The sequence below is a fragment of the Staurois parvus genome, unplaced genomic scaffold (genome assembly GCF_062004578.1).
Source record: "Staurois parvus isolate SC_StPar_1 unplaced genomic scaffold, SC_StPar_1.0 ptg001134l, whole genome shotgun sequence".
NCBI lineage: Eukaryota > Metazoa > Chordata > Amphibia > Anura > Ranidae > Staurois > Staurois parvus.
In genome coordinates, this window is record NW_028318930.1 from 1275531 (window position 1) to 1289761 (window position 14231).

The following is a 14231-nucleotide window of genomic DNA, read 5'->3' on the forward strand; positions in this document are numbered from 1 at the left end:
TTTCCCAATGATTTCTTACATTTCTCATTGTGTTTTGCAGTGCGATGTCTATTGTAGTCTAGATGTGAAATCACAACAAACTGCAGAAAAAGTAATACAAGAACTACTTTTGAAATCACAGTGCAGCAAATCACTTATGTTAAGACATTCACATTCATTAGATCCAATTTCAGGTACGATGTCAATTCCCGAATCGCACCTTAAATCGCGACGGTGTAAACCAGGGTTAACTGACACTTATATGTCAGTGATAATACTGTGCACTGTACACCGTAATAAAAACACTGGCTGGGAAGGGGTCATCATCTAGGGGCAATCAAGGGTTTCAGGGCTCATGTACACGGGACATTTGGAAAACACTTCTGAATGATGGAAACTGACTGCTGGAAAACGTAGGTTAAAAAACGTCTGTTTAGCCGCGTTTGCATACCGCATTTATGCACTTTTGCGTTTAGAAGCGTTTTTTACAGATAATATCAGGAGACCTTCCAAAATGCCCAGAATGCACTGAAAAACAGTAAAAAATTAACTATTTCAGACATTTTGAGAGAAATAGAGCAGAAGCAGAGAGAGCAGTATGTGTTGAGATGACCTGTCTTTTCTGGTTGTATTCACTATGGATCCCATCATGAGCATAATGCAGCATGTTCTACCATTTTTTCACGAAACCTGGAACTGACTGCGCTGGTGTGCTAGGTCCATTTGAATACATGGAAACCGCTTTGCATGCTTTTCCGATGATGAAAAAAGGACAGCATTTGGATATGGAACAGTTAAAAAACACTTCTAAACACAAACGCTTATAAACGCGGTTAGCATTTGGCATTTGAAACGCTGGTAAAATCTACTCCTGAACGCCAGTTTGGTGCGTTCAACAAAAGACTGTAAACTCAACTGCCTGTATACGGCTGTAAACGACATAGTGTACATGGACACATAGGAAAACATTAGGGAGAGTTCAGGGGCTGCTGAAAAAAATGCAGAAAAACGTTTATCAGCTGCCGTGTACATGGAGCCCTAACTCTGTGCCTAACAAGTGTGATGTGTGCTGATTTTACTAACACAGCAGGCTGTTTTTTCTCCCTGCTTTTCAGGGAGAGAAAACAGCCACATAGCTATTCTGTTTACACAGAGTTTTGTGTGTATGTAAACACAGAACTCTCTGGGCTGTGATTGGACACAGCCAATCAGCAGGTTTCAGACAAAATCATGTGTCTAATCACAATATGGGTAAGCAGGGGGCACACACATGCATGCCCAAAACCCAGAAGTCTGGTGGCGATGTACCCATACGTCACCTGGCCTGGCTGTCCCCTCACATAGTTAACCCTTTGATTGTTTCCTAAAGTTAACCCCTTCCTCCACAGTGCCATTATTACAGTGTCAGTGGTTTTTTTTGCACTGATCACTGTATTGGTGTCACTGGGGATGTCAGTGACCCCAAGTCAGTTCCCCCCCAGTGTCAAAATGTCGGCCGCAATCCCGTAGTCCCGCCATAAGTCACTGATTGCCGCCATAAATCGCTGATCGTCACTATTATTAGTATAAACAAAATGTAAAATCCAGTATCTTTACCGCCATTTGTAAATGCTATAACTTTCACATAAACCAATTAATTTACACGTATTGGGATTTTTTTTTAGCAAAGACATGTCGCAGAATACATTTTGGCCGAAATTTATGACGAAATTTGATTTTTACATTTTTTTACTGAACATGATTAATAGCAAAAAGTCCAAAATATTGGTTTTTTTCTCAAAATTGTCTGTCTTTTTTTTTATAGCGCAAAAAAATAAAAACTGCACCTGCGTTTAGCCCCTACTCTTACCCCCCCTTCTCCCCCAGCAAGTGCAGTGCCAGTAGGTCACTGTAACTTTATCTGTTGCACTCAAAACCGCAGTGTTCACAGAATCAGGCCTGATTCTGTTAGCACTTGCCGGAAAATTTTGATGACTCTCATATGCAGCAGAGTGCCAGTACTAGTGCCATGCTACCTATTACAAATAATTGGCCAATATATTGTGTTTTCGTGCATTAAAATTAAAAAAAGTGTATTTTTGGTAAAAAACTATGTGACATAAAAAATTGCAGCACCCACCATTTTGTTCACTAGGGTGTTTGCTTTAAAAATATATATATAATGTTTGGGGTTTAAATTAATTTCCTAGCAAAAAATACTGATTTTTTTCATGTGAACAAAAAGAAAAGGCTTGGTCTTCAGGTGTTTAGAAGAGTGAACGATGTGTGGCATAAAATGCCCCCACCCCCAAAACAACCCCTTTTTGGAAAGTAGACACCCCAAACTATTTGCTGAGAAGCATGTTGAATCAATAGAAGAATTTATTTTTTTACCACAAGCTTTTGGAAAATGGCAAACAAAAAAAATTTTTTTTTTTACACAAAATTGTCACTTGGAATTTGATCAGAAGCATGGTGAGTATTTTGCAGATCTCGTTTGTTGCCACAAGTTTTTTGAAAATGAAGAAAAAAAACAAACATTTTTTCTTTTCCTTTTTTATATTTCAAAACCTTGTGAGAAAAAATGAGATCTGCAAAATACTCACCATGCCTCTTTTTAAATTCCATGGGGTGTCTATTTTCCAAAAAGGGGTCATTTGGGGGGGTGCTATCCTGGCATTTCAAGGCCTTCAAAACTGTCATAGGTAGTGAGGAAGTGAAATGAGGAAGTTTTTCAGATTTCAGGCTCCTGTATGTGGCTAGGCTCCCAAAAAGTCTCACATGTGGTATCCTCATGCTCGGAAGAAGTAGCAGAATGTGTATTGTTGTGTAATTCCGCATATGCCCATGGCTTGTGCGAGAAATATATAATTTAAATGACAACTTTGTGTAAAAAAAAAAAAGTTTTTGTCATTTTCCAGAAACTTGTAGAAAAAAAATCAATCTTCCATGGACTCAATATGCCTCTCAGCAGATATCTTAGGGTGTCTACTTTCTGAAAAGGGTCATTTGGTGGTGTTTGTACTATCCTGGTATTTTAGCACCTCAAGAAATGTGATGAGCAGTCAGAATGTAAAAGCTGTGTAAATTCCATTATCTATACCATAGTTTGTAGATGCTATAACTTTCACACAAAGCAATAAATATACACTTATTGGGATTTTTTTAACCAAAAACATGTACCAGAATACATTTTGGCCTAAATTTATGATGAAATTTTAGGGGTTTTTTTGGATATTTTTTATGACGGAAATGACTGTTTTAAGAAAAAAAAACAAAATTCTCAAAACTTTTTTGTTTATAGCGCCAAAAATAAAAAGCGCACCGGTGATCAAATACCACCAAAAGAAAGCTCTCTTTGTGTGAAAAAAGGACATCAATTTCATTTATGTACCATATTCCATGACTGCACAATTGTCCGTTAAACTAGTGCAGCGCTGTATAGCAAAAAAATGGCGTAAATTCCAATATCTATACCATAGTTTGTAGGCGCTATAACTTTCACAAAAAGCAATCAATGTACACTTATTGGGATTTTTTTTCCAAAAAAATGTATAACTAACTTTAAGTTTACTATATATTTTTTATAGCCGAAAGTAAAAAAAATTGTTTTTCTTCCAAATTTTCAGTCTTTTTTTGTTTATAGCGTGAAAAATAAAAATTATACAGGTGATCAAATACCACCCAAAGAAAGCTCTATTTGTGTGAAAAAAAGGACGTACATTTTGTTTGGGTGCAGCATTGCATGACAGCACAATTATCAGTTAGTTATCAGTTAGTGTAGCACCGAGTAGCAAAAAGAGGCCTGGTCATTAAGGGGGGTAAATCCGCTAGAGGGCAAGTGGTTAACGGATCTAAATAGCTGATCATACGTTTACATCCACTAGTCCATAGACATACATGGGTGTCCATTTTCCATCTGTAACCGGACAGATGAAAAACAGACATATGGAATGCCCGTGTGAAAGGGGCCTTAGACTAGTCATACATTGAGACAAAATTGGCCAGTCCAGGAGGGACTAGATTAATTTCGATCAGTTTGCAGCCTCACCCAATTGACAGAAGTCTTGATATGTAGGAACATTTTTTGACATTTGGTGTCACAGCCACTGATTAGCAAATTCAGGCAGCAGCAGATGCCACAACAGTAAAATCAGTCTGTATATGCAGGAAAGCATGCTTGTTATACTCACTGTGGAACCTAATGTATTAATCCTCTGCACTGTGTAAAAAGGATGTTTGATTCTGTCTTCTCTGATCCTCCCCTTCTTCCAGTGCACCCCTCTTATCTCTTGATAAGAAATATCGTGTGGAGACAGTCTGCACATGCTCAGTTTGGTGTGTATTGCTAGAGAGGTTTTTTTTTTCCTTTAAAAGGTGCATCTGGTCAGCACAACGGCCAATCAGCACTGTCCAGACAGAGGTCAGGGGTTCTGCATCCTCCTAGAGCAGAATGAAAACTCCTCCTACAAGCTTTACCTGTGCTCGGCTGGACATTGATAGAAGTCACAACTGCTTTAACTGCTGATGAGAAAAGGAATGTAGCTGTTTATATTTACTAAAATAATTGCATTCCATGTTGTGTGTACTGCAGGAGAACAGATATAGTGGATGTAGGGTCCTTGGTTTAGTAACACTTTAAAAAACATTAGGACCACTAGATGGAGCTGATAATCATAGAAAAAAAACCTAGTAGGCAAAATACAGGGCATCCTGCAAATCTACAATTTTAGAAATTAATCAAGACCCTTTAATGTTGTTTTTTGTAGCAGCTATAATTCCTTTCTGTGGGTTACAATGTATTTATTTTGTAAAACTAAAGTAATATTTCAAACAAACTTAGTACAACATTTGCACATTTTAAATTTATTTTATTATTAATCTTTATTTCCTAGCACATTACAATTGTAACAAACATATAAGCGTGCTGCAAAAATTAATAGAACTTGTACAGAAAAAAAAAAATCAATTTTGTATTCTGCAAAGAGACCACTTATAATGAATGCAGGGTCCTGGGTTTAGTAACACTTTAAGCCCGCTGGCCAAATGAAAAAAAACTGTCTATGGCCATCCTTAGACTCAAACACAGCATGCTTTCAGCCACATTAAAGAAGAAAAGGTTGGTGTTTGGATGAGTTTTAAATACTTTTAGAATAAATTTAAGTTGTATTCATATTACCTTGAATGGAAACAAAACAAACAATACACTGGGGTTGATAAAAGAAAAGAGTAGAGCACGTTCACTCTTTAACCACTTAAGCTATGAAAGATTTTACCCCCTTTCATAGCGATGCAATTTTTTGCTATTTGGCACTGAGCTGCTTTGACTGGCAATCACGTGGTCATGCAACAATGTATGCAAATGAAATTTGTATATTTTTGTTTCACACAAATACAAATTTGATCACCATTGGGTTTTTTGTATTTTTTGCAATATAAACTAAAAAAGTTTTTTTTTAAAATTAAATTTTCTATTTTGTGTCATAAAACATATCCAATTAAAAATAAAAAAATCTAATTTCTTCATACATATAGGCTAAAATGTACTCTGCTACATGTCTTTGGTAAAAAAAAATCCCAATAAGTGTATATTAGTTGGTTTGTACAAAAGCTATATACAAACTATTGTATATATACTGAAGTTCACCTAGTTCACTAAGGGGAGCTAGACTCCTGATTGATAGAAAGGAGGGCTGAGTGGCAGACTGGGTATAATAGCCAGAAAGACAAATTGTGGTCAAGAGCTGAGAGGCTTTGCAGACCAGCCCCTCTGGAACTTCCCCCTGCTTAAGGGCTTTGGAGGAAGACCTAGAGGCAGGGGGTATATCTGAGGAGTGGCTGGCTTGCACTCTTGAGGGATCCTAACCAATCCTCAACAGAAGGCTTGTCAGGGGGCTGGGCGTCCTTAAAAATGTTGGAGTCTACTCAGCTGGAGGAGAGTTCAGGTGGAAGACAGTTAGGAAGATGTGAGGCTGAAGGCAGGAGGCTGCAAGGAGGCCCAGTGGGATGGGGTCTACCTGCAGACCTGGAGCTCCAAAGGAGGAAAGCTCAGAATTTCACTGGCCCCCAGAGCAAGGACCACCTGTATGGCAGGGAAGGAGTGGCCCAGCTGATAGGCCTGGTAGCAGCCACCAACCCACCAGTGGTACAGGTGAGAATCTGAGTGAGTACCCCTGCACCCCCTGGGCGGATAGGGGAAGGAGAACTCTGATGGGAAACCAGATTCGCTGCCTATTTGGGACTTTCCACTGTTAAAGTAACAGACACAATATCCCCTATTCAAGGATACCTTCAGATTGCTGGGCGAGGAAGAGGAGTCCATCTAGGGTATGGGGTGGTAAATTAAGGAGATGCTGGCTAGCTCTCCAACACAGACTGTGCTGAAGGGAAGGCTTGTAAATAGTTCCATGAAGTTGACCTCAGTTTATTAGTTTCCTTGGGAATCCTGTATACCTCTAACCCTATCTCAGTTCAAATCCCCTAAATAAAAACAACAAAACCAAAGATCAAGGACTGATGTCTGACTCTGGATGCAAGCCTGTGTGGAGATGCGTGTTGCCTGGCTGTGCAGGACTATAGGGGGACTCAAATCTTCAAGTGACTCCTAAGGGGGTAGTGCTACATAGCTATAGACACTATACTGTAATGGTGGTGATCAGTAACTTACAGTGTGACCATGAAAGGGTGGTGGGCAAACTAACGCTAACAGACACTATCTGGGAGGGTCACTAACTGACACTGACATCACTAGTGACACTAATACAGTGATCAGTGATAATTCTGTATACTGACACTGTACTAATGATACTGGCTGGGAAGGGGTTAACATCTAGGGGCAATCAAGGGGTTAATTATGTGCCTAACGATGTGTAATGTGTGCTGCTTTATTTTTCTATCTAGCACTTTTTTTTCTCCCTGATTTTCAGAAAAAAGAAACATCCGGTTTGCTGATCAATGGATGGTTAGGTAGGAAGGTTAGGATGGACCCCTCAGTATAAGTGTTTTTTTTAAGTGTGTGGGGCTCCCCTTAAAAGCCATACCAGGCCCTTTAGGCCTGCTCAGACTTAAGGGGAATCCCACCTCCTAAAAATCGGGGGGGAGGGGGGAGTGCGTAGGGTTCCCCCTAAAAGCCATACCAGGCCCTTAGGCCTGGCATGATTTTAAGGGGACCCCCAAAAAATGGGGGGGGAGTGTGGGGTCCCCTTACATTCCTACCAGACCCTTGATTTGAGCACAGGCCTGGCAGGCCAGGAAAGGGGGAAGATGATTGAGTGCCCACCCTCCCTGTGGCTTACCAGGTCACGTGCCCTTGGCATGGAGGTGGTGTCCCCTTACCCGGTGGTTGTGGGGGTCTGAGGGCAGAGGGGCTCATTAGTATCAGGGTACCCCTTTAAATAAGTGGGCCTGATGCTGCCCCCCTTTGTGAATGAGTAAGGGGTACGGGTGCCCCATAGTAAACTGCTTGCTCTGGGGGCACTCAGCAGGAGTAAGGGGCCAGGATCGCAAGCGGGGGACCCAAGAAGAGGAGGATTGGGGCTGCTCTGTGCAAAACCACTGCACACAGCAGGTAAGTATAGACATGTTTGTTATTTTTTCTTATTCAAAATAAAATTGCCTTTAAAATCACTTGAACCTCTGACAAGGGCAGCCTAGCCACACTCTGAAAACCAATCCGCCATGGATCACTTTTCAGAGCAATGACATTGTGTGAACCTACCCTAAATGTGTGGAGATCTTTGCAAAGTCAGTTTACAAACTTCAGAATAATAGGAGCAGAGTGGGAATGACTGAAATCCAGTGTGGAAATCAACGTATGCTTTGAGGCCAGACCACAGAAGCCAAGAGTTACCCCACAGAGATGAAGGCAGCGCCCCCCATCAGGGCCCCCCTTACCTGCACTCAGTCAGGCCCAGTACACTCCATGCAGACAGGTGACCTGCCGCCAATCCCATGCCCTGTCCACTGACACTCACCCTGTCACTGCTGTTGTCGTGCTCGGGCTCCCCCGGAGCTCAGACATGTCGCTGTGTGTGGGGATGAGGGCTCCGGATTAGCAGCAGGTAAGTAGATGGAGGGATCATTGGGGAGGGTGCAGGTCCTGGCACTCCCAGAAGAAGTGCAGGCTCCTCTACTCCCAGCCCATTACCAAGGGACACCAAGGGCTTCACTGCTAGCGCAGGCTGTCCTGGAGGTGACAGTGAGCTGCACCTTCCCCTCCTATCCCCTCTGACAGCACGGCGGGGCGAGCTCAGTGAGGAAGGGCCACTGTCCATTCACATCGTACTGGGAGTGGCTGTGTGCGGACCGCACCCCCAGCACCTGCCTTGGGACGCCACTGCTCACCTGCTTGCCACACAGTGATTTCCCCTCGCATTTGGCGAGCGAGCAAGCAGCTTTTTCAAGCCTTGTGCTAGACCATCTAACAGGGGCGGACTGATAACTCATGGGGCCCCTGGGCAATAGGGGATCATGGGGCCCCTGTGTCCTTGCCCAAACTACAAAAAGCCTATGAAAAAGGTACCAGGGGTATCTCATGGGGCCCCCTACTGACCCCGGGCCCTTGGGCAGTGCCCGAGTTTCCAAATGGTCAGTCCACCCCTGCCATCTAACACTCCCCTCCCCCCCAGACTGACGATTCTGCTGTCCAGATGTGCCCCCTAGTGCTCCCTCTTTCAGAGTGGGGGCACTCTAATACAGGAGGAGTGTTATTGGCCAAATCACCAGGTGAAAACAGAGGGGAAAAAAGGCCTAAAAAAAGATAACTAACCACACTGTATGATTGGTAAGCTGTAATATATTACATTTTTGGTTTTGGGTTTAATACTGCTTTATATCATTGCCGCATGGCAAATATGAGCACCAATTTAGGTGAAAATTGGCAATTATGCAGGAAAATCAAGTATGCCTGACAAACTAAACTACTCATCCCCTACAACTGACAAGCTGGTAAGATGGCTTAATACACAAGAGCATTCAATATTCCCTCCCTAAGTCATTTTTGTGCTTTCTAGATTTCCAGGGTCATCTACCAATTCTTCTTCTGCTTCAATGCACAATGGTTTATATACTTCTCTCACAAGCATTTACAGGATTTTTAACCCTCTGCCCTCCAGGCGTCCACAATTAGGTCCCCCTTAGAGTTCTCTATCCTGTATCTATAAGCAAGACAATCTGTCTCTCTGCCCATAGTTGATCAGGTTCTGCTTTGACTCCACTTTTTCTGCACAATGTATGATTACACTTGGCCAAATATTACGTAAACAGCTAAAATATTTTCTTCTTGGGCTGCAATGGATATCCGTATGTTATGAATCACTTTTGCAAAATACAAATACATTTGCCTAAAATGTAATTATGTTTAACTATGTTTCCATTCTACTGTGAAACCTATTACAGAAACTTCATTGTAATTTGTTTGGCAATGGCAATAAAGTATTTATCTATTATCTTAACAATGGGTAGTAAAAACAACAACAAAAAATCAAAAACCTAAGCTTTTTATTCTGTTTTTGCCACAGGAACCAAGTGAAAGATTACATGAGTGTGCTCTGGCCTTTTGAAAACAAGCATCGGGATTAGATACACAAACAGGATGAATCTGCTAAATATGAAAGATGCATGTGTTATCCATTGTGCTTTAATGGTGCTAAGTTATAATAAATAATAGCATTATGAGTGCATGTGTAAATTATTTGTATTGGGCACTGAACCCATTGTTGAGCCCTTAAAGGCTAAGTTCACCTTTAGCCTGGATTCACATATATGCGGTGCGGTATATTGCATGTGATTCGCACAGGAACCACATCGCATTCCTGTACAAATCACATGCGATTTGTGTGCAGTGCGATTGGAGCCATACATTTTATATAATTGGATTGGAGCCATATATTTTATAAACATGCAGGACCCTTTTTTGGGTCGCACTAGAATCAGATCGCATGGGTATTCACACCCATGCAACCTGATTCTGCAAATCGCACTGCGTTTTGCGGACTGCTTTCAGGGTGTTGTTAACATACACACCCACAGCGGTTCGCATGAACGAGGTGCAATTCTGATGCGGTGCAGAATTTGCACAGAAAACACTGCGAATTCCGCACCGCATCAGTGTGAACCAGGGCCTAAAAGAAATAATATGGGCACATGATTTTGAAGGTATAAAAAGTACATTAATGACTTTTTACACTGTAGATTGACACCTAAATACGAGTGTCAAATATATCAGATTACAGAATGTGAACTTATAATTTAATGCAGGTGAAAAAATGTGTTCAGTTCTTATGAAGATAGTGAAGTTTGTCCTTATATTTTTCTTTTCAATCGTTTTTATTATAGTTTAAATCAATATTGACAAGCATTCAAGCAAATGAACGGAGAAAGTACGTCATTTGATATTACAATCAGATCAGCACTGTATAGGTGTGTAGGGGCAGGTGTACGGTCCAGAACGCAGACTTTGCGCTTCAGGCTGCATCCACCATCCACATGCCTGTCAAACTCCCATGTGTAGCTTCTGTATTTCCATTTACTAACATAAACTGCCTGCACACACCTCCAAATGGGTCCAGACATGTAAACAAAAAACCCATTAATACTGTACTAGCCTCAGTGCCCGTGTGAATGAGGCCTTAAGATGGCAACACATAGGCCAAAATTTGTCAGAAAATAGCCACCTTGGCAGGAACCAGATGACTTTTGGCCCATGTGTGCAGCTTCCTGTCCAATCTCATGACCGGCTTCTGATAAAGGAGCATGCTGGAAAACCAGCATCCAATCAGCATTCATAGGCAATGGGAGCGCTGATCAGTGTGTTCTGCCGAGGGGGACAATGTCAAAACACAGTAGTTCGATGGGGGAGATCACTTAGTATGGTGACCTCTCAGCCCAGCCCATTGGCTTGAATGAATAAACACCTTTCTTTATGTGTACTCAGCATCAGTGTGTTGATTTACTAAATGAGCAGGAAATATGAATGAATACCTCCAACTGATCCTGAGTGTTTGCCTGCCACCCGAAGGTTTGTTCTGTTATTTACTGTATCCATGTGTATTGATGATTGTTATTTGCTGTACCTTTACCCTGGATCTCCTGCCTGTTCTAATGAAAATGTATATGATGCTTGTAGCTGAGAGTTTGCCTTTGTATAGATAGAGGAACTGTGGGGAGATCTTGTGCATGTGCTACAATTTATTGCTATGTCTTTATATGATGTTTCCTTACATAAATATAAGAAACTTGAAAAATTAGCTGCCTGGAGTTCTGCCTTTTATTTATTTAGACTCATTTACACTCCACCCCTCTTAAACCTGCTAAATAAAACAAATTTGTAGAGTATACAAAGGGCTCTGGCAGCATTTGAAAGATCCAACATGAGGTGTTGTCCTCATCTTCAGGCACCAGATAGTGAGTCGCATGATTTCACAGAGGGACCAAGGACCTGAAATGGTCCTGAATGGTATTAGCAGGGTCAGTAACTGAATGGTATCAGCAGGGTCTGAATAGTATCAGCAGGGTCAGTAACTTCTCCAGGGAGGTACTTGTAGAAGAACAAGAGGTAGAACCAATTGACTTTTGACAGTCAGCACACCTTTGGAGAGGTTGTGTATGACATCTCTCATCAGCCTCTGCAAGATTTTTGATGGGCTTGAGGAGCCTACGGTATAGGTGTCTCAGTTTGCTTTAAGCACCAGAAGTCATAGGCTGGTATGTCCAGAATAGATTGCTGTAAGGCGATTCCTGGGACTTCTTCCCACAGTGTCTGTAACTACCTGATGTGCACCTTTGCACCAATCTAGAAACCTATCACCAGAGTGCAGGTCAAAGTTCCATATTCCGGACCTGACTTGTTCCACCCATTACTGAACTTTTAACAATTTTTTGAACATCCGACAGACAGCATTTGTCCTCCTGAATCCAGAACTTCCAAGTGTGATCTACATATCCAGTGGGCACAATACCCAAAAGGATGGCCCCGGAGAGTATATTTGAACATGACAAGGTAGAGTGAGTGACCTGTCATGGAATACACTGTGTGCTTGTATTTCCAGGCCCCTAGATGTTCCTCGAAGTTGGTGGAGAATACATCATGTATATAAATCAGAATTAAAAACAAGCAAAATGAGTTAGCGCACAAAATCAAAACAAATAAGCCGCTAAGATAAAACCCCTTAATCCTCAAATAAACCATAAAACAAATATGTAGCGCTGTAAATAAAGTGACTTAGTGCAAAAGACGCAAAGAATTGACTGCGCAATAAAGTGAAATCCAAGAAATATTGTCAGCAAGGTGACGAGTGCAGATGTGAATGGATGAGTATAAAACAAATGAATCAGTGACAAAAGTAGGTAGTGATCAACAGTATGGTTATATACCATAAAATTGACTATAAAATGAATCAATATCCTGTGATTTAAAATAACATGTAAAATGATTGACTCAATAAAGTGCTCCAAATACAAGTCCAATGAATTTGTGAATGGATGGGGTCAGAAGATAAACAATATGTTGCTCCAAATCATTTCAGATTCAAATGCCTATGAAGCATGCAAAAACAGAGTGTGCCATTCTTCCTCTTCACTCTCTCTGTAAGAGAACTGGAGCCACCTGTGGGCTCTTATTCTCTTTCATCATCCCCTGTTGTATCATTTGTTTTATCATCTGCTTTACTGCTTGGTAGAGGTGAGAAGATATGCTTTGGTACCACTCCTGAATGGAAGAACACTCTCCTGTTGGTAGCTCATGTTTGATGGAGTTGCTACAGCCTAGGTGATGGTCGCTTTGTTAAAACACTTCTGACTCCTTATCCATTAATCACCTTAATGCCTTTAACTTAGTGATTGAAAGTTCCTTAGTGGTCAGTTGTAGGAACAGGAGTATGTGCATGCTGTGTACAGTAAGAAATCAGTTTCTGTTTTCAGCTTGTTTAGTTAAAGTGTTACTAAACCCACAACAGTAAAATCAGTCTGTATATGCAGTAAAGCATGCTTGTTATACTCACTGTGGAACCTAAGGGTCAATCCCCTGTATTGTGTAAAAAGGCTGCTTGATCCTGTCTTCTCTGATCCCCCCCTTCTTCTACTGTCCCCAATCCATCTGCCATAGTACAGAGCCCTAGGAGACCCTCTGCACATGTTCAGTTTAGTGTGTATTGCTAGAGTTTTTTTTCCTTTGAGAGGGTGCATGTGATCAGCACAGAGCCAATCAGCACTGTCCAGACAGAGGTCAGGGGCTATGAAGCCTCATAGGACAGTCAGAGAAGAATGAAAACTCCTCCTACAGAATTAACCAGTGCTCAGCTGGACACTGATAGAAGTCATAAGACTGCTATATACTGCTGATGAGAAAAGATATTTAGCAGTTTATATTTACTAAAATAATTTAATTTCCATGTTCTGTGTACTGTGAGAGACCATATATGGTGAATGCAGGGCCATGGTTTAGTAACACTTTAAACTTTGAAAATGAAAGATAGAAACTGACTGATTGACATGCATGGCTGGTTCAAGTTTGATAAATTCCCCTCTATGTTTACATTTGTTGTGGCTGCGGTCAAGAGCAGTTCTCCCTCACACAGCTGTAGCTGTCATTTTACTTTGCCTTTGTGGATGAAGCATACCATGATCCCAGTCTCATCTCTTCTTATTTTATATCTTCAGGGAAAAAAGGATCAATTACAAAGACTACATTTATTCATTTATTCAAGGGCCAATCACAGTGGTCCTTTACCATGTGATCACTGTCTAATCACCAGCAATCACAATGTAAACAAAGAGGGGTCATTGGGAGTTTAGAGCTCTCCTTCCCCCACACAGACACAGTGTGAGGGAAGGAGTCAGATTGATTCCAGCAAAGTGAAATTCTATATTTAATAATTCCCTACAGTTCTCATCAGTGCCCTATAGTGCTGCCTCATCACTGCAGCTTATCAGTACACATCAGTGCCACTACATCAGTACAGCCTCATCAGTGGATCCTCATCAGCGCCCATCAGTGCTGAATTATCAGTGCACATCAGTGTAGCCTCATCAGTGCAGCCTTGGTGCAGTGCATTAGTGCATGTCAATGCAACCTCATCAGTGCACATCAGTGCCCATCAATTCAGCCTGATCAGTGCCCATCAGCGCAGCGTCATCAATGCGCACATCAGAGCAGCATAATCAGCACCCATCAGAGCAGCCTCATCACCACCCATCAGTGCAGCCTCATCAGCAACCATCAGTGCAGCCTCATCACCACCCATCAGTGCAGCCTCATCAGAGCAGCTTCAGCAGCA

The 14231-nt window shown here is 41.6% G+C and overlaps 1 protein-coding gene across 1 annotated transcript in view; it reads left to right on the forward strand.

The window, feature by feature from the left end:
• CUNH3orf85 (chromosome unknown C3orf85 homolog) overlaps positions 1–11204 on the forward strand; it is a 29024-nt gene extending 17820 nt beyond the window's left edge. Inside the window, exon 4 of the mRNA XM_089659173.1 lies at positions 9477–11204. Coding sequence (XP_089515299.1) covers positions 9477–9537 — 61 coding nt within the window. The 3' untranslated portion in view covers positions 9538–11204. The remainder of the gene's footprint in view (positions 1–9476) is intronic.
• The last annotated feature ends 3027 nt before the right edge of the window (positions 11205–14231 follow it).